At 30.1% G+C, this 18,422-nt stretch overlaps 4 protein-coding genes across 11 annotated transcripts in view; 1 reads left to right on the top strand and 3 right to left on the bottom strand.

Annotated features, from left to right (window-relative positions):
* Window positions 1–7,548, bottom strand: part of LOC130899561 (CCR4-NOT transcription complex subunit 6) — a 140,863-nt gene extending 133,315 nt beyond the window's left edge. For 2 of the 8 annotated variants that reach the window (XM_057809579.1, XM_057809582.1), the window contains exons 1-3: window positions 7,388–7,518; window positions 6,334–6,652; window positions 6,096–6,271 (exon numbers count right to left, since the gene is read on the bottom strand). In XM_057809579.1, the coding sequence (XP_057665562.1) occupies window positions 6,096–6,271; window positions 6,334–6,644 (487 nt within the window). In that variant the 5' untranslated portion in view covers window positions 6,645–6,652; window positions 7,388–7,518. Of the gene's footprint in view, window positions 1–6,095; window positions 6,272–6,333; window positions 6,653–7,204; window positions 7,296–7,387 lie in introns of those variants that run through there. The other 6 variants (XM_057809583.1, XM_057809585.1, XM_057809580.1 and 3 more) reach the window with 4 other exon arrangements.
* A 1,036-nt stretch (window positions 7,549–8,584) lies between these two features.
* LOC130899631 (uncharacterized) lies at window positions 8,585–15,788 on the bottom strand. The gene is made up of 8 exons (XM_057809701.1): window positions 15,493–15,788; window positions 14,493–14,713; window positions 14,273–14,379; window positions 13,782–13,970; window positions 10,064–10,087; window positions 9,559–9,682; window positions 9,259–9,365; window positions 8,585–8,849 (listed from the first exon to the last, which is right to left on the bottom strand). The coding sequence occupies exons 1-8, from the start codon at window positions 15,636–15,638 to the stop codon at window positions 8,670–8,672; spliced, it is 1,098 nt and encodes a 365-aa protein (XP_057665684.1). The 5' UTR covers window positions 15,639–15,788; the 3' UTR covers window positions 8,585–8,669.
* A 430-nt stretch (window positions 15,789–16,218) lies between these two features.
* Window positions 16,219–16,832, bottom strand: LOC130899399 (U6 snRNA-associated Sm-like protein LSm3). Its single transcript, XM_057809317.1, has 3 exons — window positions 16,691–16,832; window positions 16,528–16,635; window positions 16,219–16,469 (listed from the first exon to the last, which is right to left on the bottom strand). Exons 1-3 carry the CDS (start codon window positions 16,709–16,711, stop codon window positions 16,293–16,295), a joined length of 306 nt encoding a protein of 101 aa, XP_057665300.1. The 5' UTR covers window positions 16,712–16,832; the 3' UTR covers window positions 16,219–16,292.
* Window positions 16,833–17,332: 500 nt separating this feature from the next.
* LOC130899757 (SOSS complex subunit B homolog) lies at window positions 17,333–18,358 on the top strand. Its single transcript, XM_057809939.1, has 2 exons — window positions 17,333–17,658; window positions 17,825–18,358. The coding sequence occupies exons 1-2, from the start codon at window positions 17,463–17,465 to the stop codon at window positions 18,247–18,249; spliced, it is 621 nt and encodes a 206-aa protein (XP_057665922.1). The 5' UTR covers window positions 17,333–17,462; the 3' UTR covers window positions 18,250–18,358.
* The last annotated feature ends 64 nt before the right edge of the window (window positions 18,359–18,422 follow it).

Here is an 18,422-nt window from a genome sequence, read left to right as displayed (position 1 = left end):
ATTTAACGCCTTTGGACTTATTTCTTGTGTGGCCATGTTAAGGCTAACGTCTACGGGGATCAAACATCAACGATTGATGCACTGGAAGCCAATATTGAAGCATTTATTCGTGATATATTGGAGAAAGTGTGCTAAAGCCCATGGGCTATCTAAAGCGGAGCATTTTCATTAAATCATCTTCAAACATTAAATTATAATGATTGTTCTATCGATTCCAATAAAGATTCCATCAATTTTTTCAAATTTTTCGTGGTTTTTTTTCTCAAAACCAAATCTTACACCTCTTAAAAAAATCACTGTTTATCATACATCGAAATTTCTCGATAAACTCGATTTAATTACAAAAAAAAACACAAAATTCCATACTCATCGCACATATAACAAGATTTCTTGAAAACTAGTGAATTTAAATTCTTAAAATTAGAAATAAAACCCCAACAAACAATAGAGTTTTATAAAAAGCAGACGGTGTCTAGGTTGCACAAACATTTTTCTATTCACTTGTATCTGTATCACGAAGAATTCATAAAACGATTTTTTTGTGTATCACGCGGAGGTTGAGGAGATGGAGCGATAAAAAGTGATATCACCGCAGACACTCGACTATTAGCAACAGAAACAACAAACATCTTCCCAGATGTGGGTGTAAATAAAATGATGAATCATTTGTTTTTGCGGCATATCAATTTCGAAACATCTTTCATACATAAGTATGTACGGGCTCGTTGTTTGTCTGGGATTTTATTACTCAACATGTTCTTACAACATGATGGTTGCCCGGTACATTAGTCCATATACAGGGTGATTGATTAAAGTGCAAAAATCCCTGCCTCCTTTGTCCTTGAAAATGTCGATTTGAAAATTTGTAAAAACCGAGAAAATAATGTATTAGTATTTTGATTCACACTGTATCAAACTCATCGAATATTAACGAAATAGATAATTTTTTAGAATTTTTACTACCAATTGAATGCTTTGATCGCAACAGATCTTCATTTTTGAATTCCTTTTACATTGTACAGGGTATTGAACTTTTTTGAACGATTTTTATGAAAAAATTGGTTATATTTTTGAAATACCCCGTAGAATTCATCACAACTCTATATTATTATAAGTCAATCTGACCCAAATATGCGATAAAATTTAAAAATACTGCACAGCAAGATTGTAAATAATTTTTTTATCACACTAATCAATCACCCTGTACGTGCGGAATTTTTTGCGATGAGATATGGCCGGCAGCTATTATTGGTTTCAGACGGGGTACATAAAACGATTTTCCAACAATCGAATAGAAAATATAAACTCAAATTAGTCTCAATTACACGAAAATTATTTAGAATCTAAATTTATGTATTCCCCTCGTATATTCCAATTATGTTAATTCATTATGCACTTTTGCAAATCGAACCAAACAATCGGACATAAAATAACTTCCTAATAGTTTCCCATCATTATCGTTTAAAACATGTCTGCCGTTTACCCATAAAGAGACTGGAGAATACTTTGATGGTTGAAAAAAAAAAATAACTTAAGAAATTGTAAGTATTACACGTACGGATTGCGAAATGAGAGGCTTTTCTCACGCGTTCTCTATTCTTATTACATACGTCGTATTTACCAATCTCCGCGATCTCCGTGGTACTTTCATGTAAAATTTTTAAACGTGTTACGTAATCATTATATTCCCATATATTTCTGAATTAGTTAGGTAAAATTGGCAGCATCGTATGTTTACATCCATCCACGTGTCATTCTCTTATGTGTATCAGTACTATGAACATAATTGAGACATTTATCATCGTACGCAGTTGCCAACCTGCTTGCCGCATGCGCGCAGCGATTGGGAAACGACGCTTGTCATACACGGAACAAAATATTCCGTTCCGTAAAAGATACACGACGGTGTTGATCGATGACTGAATGGTGTGGTGGCAGTAGTGTTTTGAATAAATAGTTTCGTGGTATACGTCATGATATGGTGTAGTAAAGACTAGATCGGTCTAAAAAGTTTTGGTATTACCCATAATTATTTGAATACGAGGTGGAACAATAGAATATCTGGTGGCAAAAGTGTTTTGAATAAATAGTTTCGTGATATATGTCATAATATGATGTAATGTAGATTAGATCGGCCTACAAAGTTTTGGTATTACCCATAATTAATTGAATACGAGGTGGAACAATAGAATGTCTTGTGGCAATAGTGTTTTGATTAAATAGTTTCGTAGTATACGTCATAATATGGTGTAATGTAGATTAGATAGGCCTACAAAGTTTTGGTATTACCCATAATTGGTGAAATACGAGGGGGAACAATAGAATGTGTATACAGCTTCATCTTTTTTTTTTGAGAGATAACTTCTGGGCGGATGGGCCAACATTTTCCCGTAATTTCGATAAAAAACCCCATCTATTCTCATAATTGAGATTGCATCTTTATTTAAAAGCAACATTTCAACAAAATTGTGTGAACATATTCGGTATAACACGAAATACGCGTTCGGCATACTTAAAATCGTGATCGCCCCGAGATTGCCGATTGTATTTTTATTTCCTCGTATCGAAATTAATGCGAAAACATTTTGCACCTTTCCATTAACCCAAACCGATTAGAACGTCAAAGAAAAAATGTAAAAATTCGTTTCTATAAAATAATATTGAACGATAAGTTTACTGTAAGTCTGTAATCCTATTTTTAATATTCAATGGAAATATTTTGAGAAAAATCTTCACAATTACTCATCTATACGATCTTCAAACAGAAACTTAACGCCCAAAATGGCTGCAACTTTTTAAACAAACCTCGTATAAACATATAACGTGATAAGTCTAACCGAAATGGTTGAAATTTGATAAAAATATGTATCTGGATAGTTTCATATTGAATTAAAAATTAAAATCACAGATTTTGGAAAATAAAGTTCAATCAGTCTCCTAAATACGAGGTGTTCTGAATAAGTATCATAAAGTATGAATATTTAAAATGGCAACGTCGAAAAATGCGCAGAAGACGACAGCATATCAGAAAAAATCACCGTTATTTTAATATACAAAATTCTTTGGATACATTTTGAAAATAAATTCGTTTATAAAAAAAATAAGAACGCAAAAGCTTCAGAGAATTTTAATAACGTCTTTTAATCCTAAACAATGCCAACTTCCAAGCAGAACAGAAGGAAAAATGTTAACAAAGACAATCTCGTATACAAAGTATTCTTTATCTCATATCTCACAACAGTTTATTATTTAATAGGATCAAAAACACTTTGAAATATTGAAATTTAATACATACAAAGACGTTTCTGTCAAGTTATACTAATTGTTATAAAATTTGTATTGTACATTCGATGAATGTAAACAAATTACTGGCAACATAGCACACAAACACGTAACGACGGTTGCCTACGTATTAGGTAAGCATAATAACTATTTAAATAATCATATTCGAATACCATGATATAGACATTTAATTTTTATTATTCACTTTGTCTGAATAGATATTAGAACATTTAGGCCACGGAATTTGAAATTCTCGATTTTTTTTTATATAGGAAATAGTTTTTCTTTTATAGAAGCTACGAGGTGTGTTGAAAAAATACGATAAAAAGCATGAACTCTTTCAAAGTCCTTTCCTGTAGCATTTTGAACCAAAAGCATTTGTTTTTAACTATAGAGAATAGTTTCAAAATATTTTCTATCTAGCCTTCTCAGAAGTAACCCAGATATAAATCCATTACTAATTATAGTATTGGAGATACAATAAGTCTTTTAACGATCTAAAACTAACAACTTTTGTTACACAAAGTTTTGTCATGATAAAAAACGAATCCTTTAGCCTTTTTTATAGATCCCTTTCTTCTTTAAGCTTTCAAAGAGTCAATTTTCTGTTAGAACAAACAAATTTGTTCACAGTTCGATCTGCTTTTGAGGTCGAACGACGTCCTGGCAATTCCACATCCTTAACTGAATCATTTTCATTCAAAACTAACGATTTTTGTTCCATAGATCTTTGTCATGTTAAAAAACGAATCCGTTAGCGTTTTTTAGATACCTTTCTTCTCTAAGCTTTCGAATAATCAATTTTCTGTTACAACAAACAAATTTGTTCACAGTTTCATCTGCTTTTGAGGTCGAACGACGTCCTGGCAATTCCACATCTTTAACTGACTCATTTTCGTTTAAAACTAACGACTTTCTCTCAATATTTTGTTGACTGTGACTGTTTTTGTTACTTTTACATTCCTTTCGAACAGAAATAATTGTTATTGAAAGATGCACCTGGAAATAAACCACCAAATATACAGTACAACCAGATTCTTCATGGACTGGTTTTTTTATATATCATCGTCTCTCTGGAAGTACCTGGTGACATTAGGTCGACGAGTGGATGTTCTGTTTTGCTATCAAAAGCTCAATTTTGATAGTATAGACGACATAGCCATTCGAAATACTAAATCTATGACACCGGAGAGCAAGCCGTAGATAGTTCAGGAAGTTATAGGGCACAATAGACCTTAGATTTAATTACAACTTCACCGTCGATATAATATAATTTAGTTTTTCAGGTGCATCATTTAATTAATCTTTTGAGGCATCCATTGCATTCACGCCTCCCCTCAGTACTTTCCTTTCCTTATATTTTTTCATCACTCTTCTGAATATGTACCCAGAACTCACTCCCATACAGTTCAGTTGTCCTTATTATCGTTTTGTACAATCCTATCTTAGCTTTCAAAATATTATTCATGATTCTACCACCCTTTGCTATCCAATTTTCTAGTCTTTCTTCTCATAATCCATATTTATAACCAGTATTCCACATTTTCAAAATGATATTCCTTGTTTTATGTTCTGAAAGGTCTGTTTTCCCCTCTATTTCTTCCTTTGCTGTTGCATTACCAAAAATTAGTCTTTACGCCCCCCTTGAGGCCGAATCTATTCCAATCTACTTTAGACTTTTCCAATTCCTGCTAGAATCTAGCTAATAATACAATATAGTTTGCAAGTGCTACAATTTGTTGCTTCCGGTAATAGATTGGTCTCTATATTTGCGCTTTTTTAATGATTATTTCCAAAGAGAGGTTAAAAAGTAATATGGATAAGTGGTCCCCATGCTTCATCCATCTTTTTCCACAAAAACTTTCCAATAACCCTCCTTCGGGCTATACTTTGATCACGGTTCTATTCATTTCTCCATTCTTATTAGTTTTGTGAAGCCTCATACATCTTTGTCCTCTCTAATGTATCATAAAAGTGCTTATAATCTATTAACAGCAGATTTAGATCTAGATTTTGATCTTCATTATTGCTTTAGTAAAAATCTGGTCCTAATAGCTTAATAAATACAAGTACAGCACCGTTTTTATCAACTTTTAGTTGTCTGTGACTGTTTTTGGTACTTCCAAGTTCCTTTTCATTAGACTACATCATTCATCATCATTATACCGTTCAATCTGGATTATGGCTAGCACTTTGTGTGCCTACAACTCCCTTTATTAGGGTAGATTACACCCCTTGTCCTTTTTGTTATAGTTTTTTGTTTATCCCTGCTTCATTTGTCAGCTTTCTCTATTCTTTTCTGTTTCTGCATTTTGCATTCACATCTACTCTCTCTAGAATTCTGGTATCTTCTTCATTTTGGTTTCTAAGGGTGTCTATGCCTCTTGGCCATAGAGGTATCCAGTATTTCATCCTCCTCGCCATTTCTGTAGGTTTTCTTCTCTTTACATATATCTCATTATAAATACTTGTATTGTTAATTATGTTTTCTTCAAATTTTGCCCCAAATATCATTCATTTAATCACCAATTCTTCCTATTTTGCTTATTACAATCATTTTAATTCGTTTAAACACTTTAATTTCAATAACTGAATCATAACTTATCTAGGATGTATTAAAAAAGCCAGTAGAACAATTAAATAAATTGGAATTGATGGAACTGTTGGTGATATTCGTACTGATTATTATCCTGCGCAAAGGACCTTAACAGAGTATCCGTATGTTGTAATAAACAATGTTTTAACAAGAAAATGTACAATTAAATCACTCAAAATATCGAATTTGTTATTATTTAAATCATAAAACCACTTACCTTGTAAATTATCCAGCATAAAAGTTAACAGCTTAACGGTACCATTAGGTTCAGAATATATTGTGAGTATATCCTTGTTTAAAGGATTCCCTGTTAGATTCAGACTGAGGAGATTGAAAAGTTTACCGAGTTCATACGGCAAAATTCTCAAACAGTTGTTTGCTAAATTTAATTCTCTGTAACAAAAAAAAATTGTTTAACTTTATTTTTTAATTATTATTTTAACTGATTCACTTACCTGAGATGGATAAGTTCACCTAATTCCGCGGGTAATGATCTTAATTTATTATTACTCACATCGAGATGCCTTAAATTCACTAAATTACAAATGTCCGGTGGCAGTCTCATTAACTGATTGTTCTTTAGGTACAAAGCCGTTAGGTGCGTTAACTGGAAGAGATTGGGACTCAAATTGCGGATAGTCCCCGTTATCTCCAGCTCGGTCCAATAGGACTTTTTGCCGCTCGCTTGGTCCTCTGGGGACATGTAAGTATGTGTCCGACGATTTGAAGGACCCCCGTTGTTTTCGTATTTGTCTTTTCTTGGCATAATTTAACCTGAAAGAAGACATTTTTGAGTGTGAAATTTTTCAATGACACTTCAAGTAACATATATGTCATTATGACATTATCAACATAAAAAAATTCATGATTCTGAACAAAATTTTGTTTTATTATTGGCAATGTAAATCTAGAAAGCTATGGACAAGAGACTGTCTTTAACATTATGTATTAATTAATTATATAATTTATAATATTAATAACTACCCTTAATTTAATATTTACTAATAATATATAGTTTAATATCGCAATTAATTGTTTATTTCGCGACGAATATTTTTATAAAAAATTGATTTAACCAAATCAACATAAAAAGTATTAAAATTTAAGCAATTGTTGATCCTTGAAACAAATAGAACGTCGTACTTATAATATAAAAATGGGTTTTATTTATTTGGCACATCAGTTTTGCAAGAAACATTCGATTTTGTAGAAAGTTCAAAGAACTCTTCTTGACCCCTCAAAACAATTGACTAAAAGTATCCAGAGGGTATCCAAGAACTTTATAAGCAATTAGTAAATCTAGTACTCTAGATCAGTTGACCTCACCGTAAATAGATATTTGTATTACAAAATGTGAACAAACATCGTGACGTGCTGATTTGGAAAGGTCTTGAAAAAGAAGTCATCAACATTATTGGTTATTATGTTGTTTTATTATGACATTGATGACGTATTTTATGGGTTAGGGATTAGGAGTGCTGAATAATAATAATTCTTATTATTACTTACCTTCATCTAAATCTAAATTAATAAATATAATAGAGATATGTTCAGTTAACTATTTTTCTCCAAATTTTTACACTTTATACACACAACACCGTAATCGCGAAAAGCATAAGCAATCTTACCAACTGTTATATTTTCTATTTTGACATGCTGTAGTTCAAAAGAATATTCCTAGGTGTTATAATGAAAATGTTTAAATTCAAATATATATTTCAATATAAAACAAAATTTGTCATTAGTAACTTTTATTTTTAATAACTCCTCGAATTCCAATCAATTTGACTATATGGAAAATTATTTGCCACTATTTCAATATTGGATCTCCACAATGACATCTAGTATCCAATACCCTTACTATTACTCACTATATATCACAGATTTCATTAAAACAGAATCTAGTATATCCAACTCTAATTAATAGAGAGCTCTGTGAAACATTTGACCGTTAACTCCCACAAAACTATTTTCTCCTCTCTCCCCTATCACCCCTAACACCACAAAGCCACTCGTTGGTGTTACAGCTGCAGAGCTGTACTCGCCGTTATATACATCACCTACTCAATACCCTCCAAAAGCCGTTGAATTCGTCGAGCTATTTTGTTTTATCATAATTTATACTCTCCTCAAATTCTTGTTGAAATTCCACGCGAGATAGTAGACGGACGTATATAAGGTGAGTGAGTGCCACACGAAAAATAACTATCTCAAAAATCACTGCAATCCTAGACATATAAGGAAAATATTTTCATTTATCAGGGCCATTCCTAAAAACAATATTAATCCCACATAAAAATTGTCCCTATCACCCCTAATAAAAATCCCACATGTTCCTATCACCCCCAATAAAATTACCAGGACAAGCTTCTTTCTCTCTCTCACTCTCTAGCAATAAAGTGAACATCTGCTTTTTTTTATTGATATCGGCATGTAAGTGTAAAAGAGAGAAAGAGCCTCGGTTTACCGCCATCTATCTCTTTCTACTCGCCATTAAAATCAAAGCTTTTTATTCTTTGTTCCTACCAACCGCAGTCTTGACGTCATGGGGATCCAATCAGAATAGTTTAGAAAGACAGATAGATAGAGAGAGTGATATATCATGTTTTTTATCCTTCTTGTACCAGTCCGAGCTCACTTGAACAAGCTCCCATATCTCTGGCTTCTATGGTATAAATCATGAAGGTAAAAATACAAAAACAAAAATTTTATTCAAATAAGTATATATTTAATCAAGCTAAAAAAATATACATACAAATAAAATATAAATTGAGTAATACAAAATTTCATGTTATCTACGAGGTAAAAACCGAACAGCTTTTTGTCCATCTTCAGTTCGTTGACCTTTTTTTGGTTGTCCATTTTTTTTAATCCCTATAAACCATTCTTTGGAATCGAGTTGTGTTTGGAATGTAGTATAAGATGCACTAAATGCTTCTTTGAATATAGTACCTTCGTTTTCTGGATTTTTCTAAAATTTTTTAAGTTATTTACAAAGCCAGGGTGATATTGTCTGTTATAAATGTAACATAATCAAAATATTTTCTAAGAATCTCGCGCCTAGTTAGACGACAACACGATATACATACAGAGCTTCGGTGTCATCAATTTTTTATCTTTATACCACAGAGTTAATATTAAAGATAAAAAGAGCAGCATGTGAGTGAAGAGAAAGAGCAACATTTTTCATCTTTTTCTACTCTACTCCTCCTTTCCCGTTACCACCACTCGGCGTCATGGCGATCCAATCAGAATAGACTAGAGAGAGATAGATAGCCCTGGCTTATTTGATTGATGTTTAATATTAACTCTATGATCTATACCCCAAAATCAAACTAACTCTCATAAAAAACCTATTTGAAATAAAAATATTATTTTACCTCTCCATATAAATGACCATTATGATCGAAACATACGTATAACTGGGAATTAATTCCTCTTAATCGTACTAAACTGACATCTCCTCCTGAAGTTATTTCTATTAAACCTAAAAATCCGAAAAACATTTCCTAACCTAATCGACAAAACGTATAATGAGTAGTCATTGAAAGGGAAAATGACATATGACATGTATTATTTCTTATATTTGACATGTATTTGAATTCAAAATAGGAAGTTGAATAACTACACGAATAAAAGTTATTTATTGAAATGACAAATCATAATTTAATCTGTCTTACTATCTAGATCCGAATCATCATCTGTACCAATAATTTGTCCAGTAGACCTTATGGTCAAGTTATATCCAGTTTGGCTCCAAAGTCGTACGTGATTCGAAAATGGCTGACCATCCTTATTCATTATCTGAATCAAATTTATCCACTTTACCAATTTTATTTATTATTTTTCAATGTATATTTTTATTTTTCTCATTATGGGCGCGAATCATATGTTGTTGTCATATTTTCTTTTATTTTCATCATAACAGTTGAAGATTGAACATTATTATAATGTAAAATTGAAGTTTAATTGATATATAACAGATGTCGCTATGATAAGACGTTTAAAACATTTATCTAAATAAGCGTATATCAAGGTTGTTATATCAAATAGAGTGTATTATCACAAAATAATGAATAAAATTCGAATTTCCTCTATTCATTAGACCGAAAAATAAAACTAGATATGATATAAAGCGTTTTATAAAAATTTTTCACATATTAATTGTAACTTGAAACTACTTACGGTTGATATAGTGAAAAATATTGTCTCAGTTTTTTATAACTCAATCAACAACTCGACTGGAGTCAAATAATAAAACCATTTTGTTCAATCATTTAAACATTCAAATAATTATTAAACATCTACTAATAAATGCCCTCAATTTGGACAGAAAAATAGGTTATGCTTCTTAAAGATCGGCCATATTGCATTACCTTCCCCGCAAATTCCGACCTAATCAATATTTTACTATATAGTACGTCCCAAAAAGAATTTCTAAATAATTAAACAAACGTCAAATAACCATTTTCAGTAGATATTATTAACTTCTGTAAGTTTTTTCACAAAATTATTTATTTTAAGCCGTTTTAACTGACTTGATAAAGTGTAAATGTAAATTTTACTTGTCGACTGTCAAAATCGATGCCTATGAAAGTTATGAAACTCTTATTTGTGACAATCCCTCGTATCTAAAATTTAAAAATAGTTAACCAAGCGTTGATTGGGCGTTGAACCATATCAAAAATAGATACTAAAAGATACCGTTCCGTTTTAAATCGAACTATCGACTCATAGAGAGGTTTAAAAATTTAAACTATAATAAAACAATTCTAGAATATTGACAAAATAACGCAATTATTTGATATATTGATTTTATTTGGAGTTATTGTAAACTTACCTTAAATCAACAAACAAATAATATCCACAAAATCATGAAAACTCACATTTTCACTTCAATTTTAGTTATTTTTTATATACGTAATCATCGATCATATTATACGCTTCTATAGTCGTTAAACTAACACCAACTGACCCTACTCCTCTAAAAATACCTTCTCTGAGACCATAACGATCAATTTAAAAACTCATAAAATTTAAATGATAATTTTCATCTATTCCTCTCTCTCAACTATTTTTAGGTTTACGTGATATTGTAACTAGCCTTTTCCTATCTTACTAACAACTTAAATATTTTTTTAAAGATAATTCAAACATTTAGATACTATAAACTCCATCATAGGTGTAACAAAACAAATTATTGCTGATTTTATTACCGGAGATAAAATTTTGTACAGGACTGTACTATATTTTCCCATAACTCACTCATCAAAATCAAACATGAATTGACAGTTATATAAAAATACAAAATAGACATTGAGAAACTGTTTTCATTGGTTAATATAAATAATAAGTTAAAATATTGAAGTGAATTAATTTCAAATTCCAAAAGTTAAAATTGATTTATAATCAATTCAATAAATTACTCCAGAATCTTTTGGCACTAAAAATTCCTAGTGTTTATGTTGTCAGCTGTAAATATGATAAATAATAAGAGTCCTCGAACTCATTGGTAAAATTTCAAATGTATATTTTGTATAAAAATAAATGTTTTAACGATAGAAAAAAATAACTTGAGAACTGTTTATAAAAATTGTAAAAACAAATTAATTACTATGTTTGAAAAAAGTTATCTCTACGCCTTTGTAATTTATCTATGGATGAAGAGAAAAAGAGCATGCCTTTGCTTCTCTAGTTTCTGAAAGTTTTACGCATGGTTCAATTTTATTGGTTTGTTTGGATCATAACGAGTTTTCATTCGTCGAATGATTATCACTTTAATAAATATATGTAAAAACATCAGATTAACTATACAATTACTAAACGCGGTTCATCTAATAATAAATGTTAAAATGAATTGATAATCTTGTCTATTGTACGACCCTGGCACTGATTAGAATTGATTTGTACTCAATAATGATTATCCTAATGATAATTTAGTAATAAAAACATCAAAAATAATAGTCGTGTGTCGTTACGTGATATGGAAATGTAATATTAAAGACGGGTTATATGTGAAATTCCAATCATATTAAATAATAGGATGTTTGTCGAGCCATTCAGGTTAGAAAATATGTCAGTAGGAAATTTTTATGTTTTCACTTCCATCGGAAAAGCGATAATTCTTCAAATTAAAGTAATGATCAAGAAAAAACTAGTTACATTTTTTGAGGGTCATGACATTAGTATTTACTTCTATACTACCACTAGTTATATAATATCCACCTATGTTGTCTCAACCATTCGTCTAAATTTCATAACCTCACTTAATAAAAATGAGGTTTGTTTAGTTGTGTTCTGAATAATATATGTTAAAAATGTTTAAAAGGATAGGATAGAATAAAAAATAAATGTTTATATTTGATAATATATAATGATTAGTTTTTAATAATATTATCTAATACTGACTAAATAAACGAGTAGATGGAACGTGTTAAAAATATATATATTTTTTATTTCAAACGAGATTGAAACTAATGAAAAGTGAGTAGTAAAAGTTATTCAATTTTTTTGTTTACTATTATAAACAAATCAAAATAACTCAAAGAATTTATTACTTGTATAAAATAGAAACCTCTACAATTTGATTGCGCACTTTACAGGGTTGTCAAATTTAATACTGGAAGAGGATATAAAGTACTAATGATACGATTATAAATAAAACGATAACATCGATTTTAATAAAGTTAATGTCTTCCTTTATTAAAAGACGACAATAACTTTATTAATGATGCCTTGTGCGCGTGCGTATCTGTCAGATATGTTACAAATAATTTTATTAAAATTGCCGTTCCAATAATTCCCTAATGAATCTAGTGATAAGTTATTTGAAATATAACTACTGCTATTACATTTTTATATTAAAAAGTATGTATATCATATCTAATATTCAGTTTTTCAAAAATTGGGTTTATTTTCCATTCCCTGGAATTAAATTTAAGTATTTGTGGGAGGTTGAATAATTTTAGCAGGATGTCTGTATATTATGAAACAGTTGGCAACATTACGAATTAAAATTCTATTGAGGTTTGTCTTTCACATTCTCACAATCTTTTTGAATTATTATACCCTGTTTTTGAACTAGGTGAACTGATTTGAATTTAAGCTGGCAATTCAGTAGATTTCTGATTGGTCAAATCGCAGAAGGTTTTACACAGCACGTTTGACATATGACAATTCTATAAATTGTAAACAAATAATAAACCCTCTAAATGTGGTTCCTTCATTCTGAATTATTTACATTTGTTCAGAAACGACTTAGATCTTATAATTGTTTGAAAATTTCGTTCACCAATAAATACAGAACTTTTCAAAACATGTGCCACCAAATTTGACAACTGTTATTAACCATCTTACAAACGTAATCACCGACCTTGAAATTATCATAGATTCAATTTAACAATTTCGTTTTTTCTCGTTTTCAATAATATGTATTCGCTATTATACCGTGTGTTAATGATTATTTAGTTTGTGATTCATTATTTCCAGACTGTATAATATGACTAGTATTTTATGTTATCGCTTCCGACCAGTAACTTTTTTAGTGATTTCTAGTGGTGTGATATAGTTTTCCTAAAATGATCCTCCAGGTTTAAAAACAAGGTATAGTAATGTTTATATTTTTTCAGCTGTTTTTCAACGATAGACCAGGGAAGAATAATTTTATAATGAATTCTTATATTTAAGCTGAACATTACTTCCTCACAAAAAAAATAAACTTTTATATTGTTATACAATATAGTTCCCAAATTGATTTGAAATGAATTTTGAGGAAAAGAATTTTTTCATGGTTATGAAAGAAAATATACTTTTTAATAAATTGCAATGTACTTAGATAGTTTTTTTAGCTATTAAATGTATTGAAATGGAATCCTGTAGTATTTTGCCCACAGAGCAGTCATTGAAATCTTGATCTTCTTGGTAAAAATTTGATAGCTTTTTGCCCATAACCGGTTCTTGGTCCTTTTTTAATTTTACCGTTCTTTTGTATACCGATGTACCAACCATTATGGGCATATTTTCTAGATAGATACACCGTGTAAGAGCCTTGGAATGATTCTATAAATACTGTAGGCTCCATCATTGGATCTGCCTGCAAATCACGGATTATCCAATATAAATAAAATTTATATCATAAAACTTGGCAACATTGTAGCTTATTCTTTCTATAATTACTATATTTAATACGAAAGCTTTTTATAGGTTAAGGAATTACAAAATTTTAATGAAATAAAATGTAATTATTTTAATAAAATTCTATTTTCACCCATAAATATGCATAACAATTACATAGTTATTAATTTCATCTACTAAATGGAAAATATTTAATGGTTTGCTACGTTGCCAAGCTTAGCTTTGCTTCAGAGACTATTGGAAATAATTCTGAATAGTTACTTCTCCATAAAGCTTTCCTCTTCTATCCATAGCTATATACAAATTTGTTAATAAAGCTTTTATTCGTACATGTCCTGGATAACCAGCAGATGTCAATTCCAAAAAAGCTATAAAAAATTTGCTTTTTTCAAACAAAATAAAAAAACTAAGAACATAAATTGATAAAATTCAATTCTAGTGACAATTTTTTTTATATCTTTGAATTTTACCTCGTACTTACTGTGGAGGTCGTTTTCATCTGGTGTTCCTCTTATTTTTCCATCCGGATATACAGCTAAATGATAACCAGTTTGAGAAAATAGTTGCATCTTGGATCCAAACAAGGGACTTCCTGTAGATAAATTACCCGCTGTTATTCGTTTGAGGTGAGTAGAAGTAGATGGCGTGGAGTTCGAAGGAGGTGGCCATACCACTTTTTTTCTATGTGGTCGTACTCGACACCTACGTTGAATTAAATTAATGGTTCATCAATCGACGCTTCTCCAAGAACCAAAATTATCTTATATATAAAAATAAAGTAAAAGTATTTTCGGAAGGTGAGTATATAATCCACCCTACACAATATTATAGAAATATATAAATTACGAGACTTGGTGTAGCTCTTAATACCTAATATATTGTCAAAATCAAAAATAAATATACTAACCTACATAAAATAAAACCTTAGTACCTTAAATCATAGGTCTACGTCGTTTGCACACATTAGCAGTTTCCAAAATAAGAATATTAAATAAAATGCAAGATTTCAACCGAAAAATCTAACCTTCAAAATGACTTAATAAGATTTTTTATAGTTTGTTAAATTGATGAAATTTCTAGTACGACCCTCGTAAATAGAATGTTCATTCAAACCGCGACTTATTCGTGATTCTATAAATATTTGGTGTACGAAACCAATTAATTTTCAACGAATGTTTCTCGTTAATGAAACTGTATAGAAATAGAACATATCAATTTTTTCAACGTAAAACTTGTAAATGTAAATTGATGTTTACATTATATGAATACCTGCATTCTTCCGACTATATTACGTCAATACTTAATAACAGTTTTTTTAAAATTGAAAATTATATTTATATTCTAGAAAGAGAAACACAAAACTTAATAATTAATTTTACTTACACATTTCTAGCTTATTAATAAGAAAAGTCAGCCCTTCATAAATTCTCGGTAAGATTAGGGATCAACAAAACACAGTTTAAAACAACAACTCTTCTTACCATTGTATTTCTCTGGTAGATCTGTGCCCGTTAGAAGTAGCGGCATCCTGTTCGTCTTCGCAGGAATCATCTGTATCATCATCTGAACTAGAATCGTTTTCCATATCTAATTTTTTAATAAGATCACCATTCGTATCTGTATTCATTTTTGTGTGTAGTGATAAAAAGCAGAGCCACTTTCTTGAACTTTATATTCTCCCATGTGGTAGAAATCGGGATATTTTTAATATACTTGAAGATTCCTCAAATCTCGCTTGCGTTTGAATGAAATCATGTTATAGACTCTCGTGTTTGGGTTACGAAATTGAAAATTAACAGTGGAACGATTTATAAATAGCTTTTATTGAGTTTTCTTACCAATAAAAATATACAGGAAATTTGTTTGTTTGTAGATTTTTATTGTGAATTTGGAGAATACGACCTTGCATCAGGAAATTGGCAATATTTTAAAATAAACAAATAAATTACAAATATCCACTCAAAACTTCAAAAGCTTAGAAGAATTCATTATTTAATGAATTCTACTCTGTTTAAAATGTATATACTTATTTTCAATTTCTTTTTTTCTATACCAAAACCAAAGAATTTAAAAAATTTTGTTTTATATTGTTGAAGAAACGATAATTTTGTTATATTTTTTATGTTCCCATACTCAAAACCCAATTGCTGAAACATAATTCAAGTGTATTTGAGACCTTTGGAGAGATAGGTACTTAAATAAAACAGTTTTCATATTTCTTAATTTTATATTAAAGTTAGAAACTAATTTATAATTTTTATATATCAGAAAATTGAAATAATTAAGATGTCCTCATAGGAGGTGAAACTAATATCACACCATCACCTCTTACAAAAAGCATCGGAATATTTCTTTTAGTAGTTCTATATACTTCTTCATAAGTTTCTTCATCAATTTCAACAGTAGTTATAGTTTCTTCAGCATCACTCAGAACCATGTTCATATGTTGGTCATAAGCCTGAAACATGTATAATCACCAAATCATCTTGGTACACTGCAATAAATTTTGTACTTACGTGAAGTCTACCTTTCAGTTCTCGATCGTTTCGCATTTTAACATATATTCTTTCGTCTAAACTTAGTCGAACTAAATCCAACGGCTCTTTCACAGTAATTGAAGGTATCTACAATAAATTAAGATTTAAAATATAAGAAACTTGTTATGAAAATCATGTTTACATTTTCTAAGTCATCTGCCATTATTTAACACTAAAAATAACAACACTATTTGGAAATGTTTAGTGTTTTGATTATTTTTTACTAATTGGATTATAAAAATTATAAATAGCCCTTGTCAATGTCAGTTGTCATTTAGTAAGGAGATTTCCATTGTAAATGATGGTTAACTAAATGAAGATTAAGATTTCATTTTAGTTTATCTATGGTAAAAGAAAGCAATCGAATTGGATCGATGTTATAATTGAAAATGATGCTAGAGATGGAACTTTCACGAATAAACGATTAAAGTAACGTAAACTAAAAGCATTAGATCCATATTTAAAGATAAGAAACGATATTTTTATTCAATTATACAAAAAAAATTTAGTTTGAATAAATCACATTTATTCTTATTAATTATTATTCACAATTAATAAAATAATCTTGTGCTAATAGGAGAATTTTCGAAAGTAAATAGGTGAAACAAACAATATTATTTACTCGTTATAGAAAAGAAATGTGTGTAATTGAACCAATTATTTATAAACTATTTGGTAGATTTTTTCGAAAAATATATTAATCGAAAGAATATAACGATATTCCAATTGAAACGACTAAATCTTTCGTATATATCAGCATGCGCATTAAAAGATTCCTACCAACATTATAAATCTATAAGATTTATTGTATCACATTAAGGAGGGTTCTTTTTGTTGTGTTTTATTTTAAATTTGAGCATATAAGCTCAACTTTTCGTTATTATAATAAATATACCGTGTTCAACATTATTACTATGGAAAATAACTACATTCAAATAAAGGACTTGCGTCCTGGATTAAAAAATGTAAATGTAGTGTTTATAGTATTAGAAATCGGCCATCCTACGTTAACGAAAGAAAACCGCGAAGTTCGAACTTTTAAAGTGGCTGATCAAAGTGCTTGTATAAATGCTAGTATTTGGGATGAAGCTGGTCAATTACTCGTTCCAGGTAATGTATTGAAAACAAATGAATAAAAGTGAGGTTTAGACAATATGATTGTCAAAAAGTATAAATGGGATAACCTAATTTTAGTAGACCGCGTGTAAATAAATATTTACTTATTTAAAAATAATCATGAATACGTGTTATCCTTCCTAAATAGTGTATCTTACAGGTGATATAGTCAGATTAACTAAAGGATATGTGTCTGTGTGGAGAAGCTGTCTAACATTATATACTTCCAAAGGAGGGGACTTACAAAAAATAGGGGAATTTTGTATGGTTTTCAATGAACAATTGAATATGAGTGAACCTAATCAACTGCCCCCTGTACCTCAAAATAGCTTACCTATGAATAATGGTACAAATAATGTAGCTGGAAGAATTAATACTGGACCATCGCAACCTCCTCCTACTACTACAACTGTTCCACAAATTATTCCTCCCCTACAGCATAACAATGTTGCGGGACAAGTAAAACCATCAAATAGTAGTAATCCAGCACCACGCACCACTGGAAATGGACCACCTCCTGACAATCAAAAAAGGCAAAGGGGACAAAGAGGAGGACAGCATAGGACGAGACCAAATAGATCATAATAAATTTCAGGTTTCGGATGAGCATTGTGATAGGTTTCTAGATCATAAAACTGTAATTTGTAAATAAAGTAAATATAAGTATTTTTTTACCTATTTCAGACTCCAAAAATCGTCTATAAAATTTTTATTGCATACTAAATCTATAAGTTTCATAATTATTAAACACACAATAC

This window comes from Diorhabda carinulata, chromosome 11, assembly GCF_026250575.1.
Source record: "Diorhabda carinulata isolate Delta chromosome 11, icDioCari1.1, whole genome shotgun sequence".
Taxonomy (NCBI): domain Eukaryota; kingdom Metazoa; phylum Arthropoda; class Insecta; order Coleoptera; family Chrysomelidae; genus Diorhabda; species Diorhabda carinulata.
Note: the sequence above shows the minus strand (reverse complement) of the source record. Positions and strands in the feature narration are given on the sequence as shown.

Coding starts and splice junctions, on each gene's coding strand:
- LOC130899399 (XM_057809317.1), bottom strand. CDS start 16,711: ATGGCAGATGACTTAGAAAAT. Junction 16,636..16,690: donor TGGCAGATGACTTAGAAAAT/GTAAACATGATT, acceptor AATTTATTGTAG/ATACCTTCAATTACTGTGAA. Junction 16,470..16,527: donor AACTGAAAGGTAGACTTCAC/GTAAGTACAAAA, acceptor TACATGTTTCAG/GCTTATGACCAACATATGAA.
- LOC130899631 (XM_057809701.1), bottom strand. CDS start 15,638: ATGAATACAGATACGAATGGTGATCTTATTAAAAAATTAGATATGGAA. Junction 14,714..15,492: donor TCTACCAGAGAAATACAATG/GTAAGAAGAGTT, acceptor AATTCAACGTAG/GTGTCGAGTACGACCACATA. Junction 10,088..13,781: donor TACCAAGAAGATCAAGATTT/CAATGACTGCTC, acceptor TAAAAAACTGAG/ACAATATTTTTCACTATATC.
- LOC130899757 (XM_057809939.1), top strand. CDS start 17,463: ATGGAAAATAACTACATTCAAATAAAGGACTTGCGTCCTGGATTAAAA. Junction 17,659..17,824: donor TGGTCAATTACTCGTTCCAG/GTAATGTATTGA, acceptor TGTATCTTACAG/GTGATATAGTCAGATTAACT.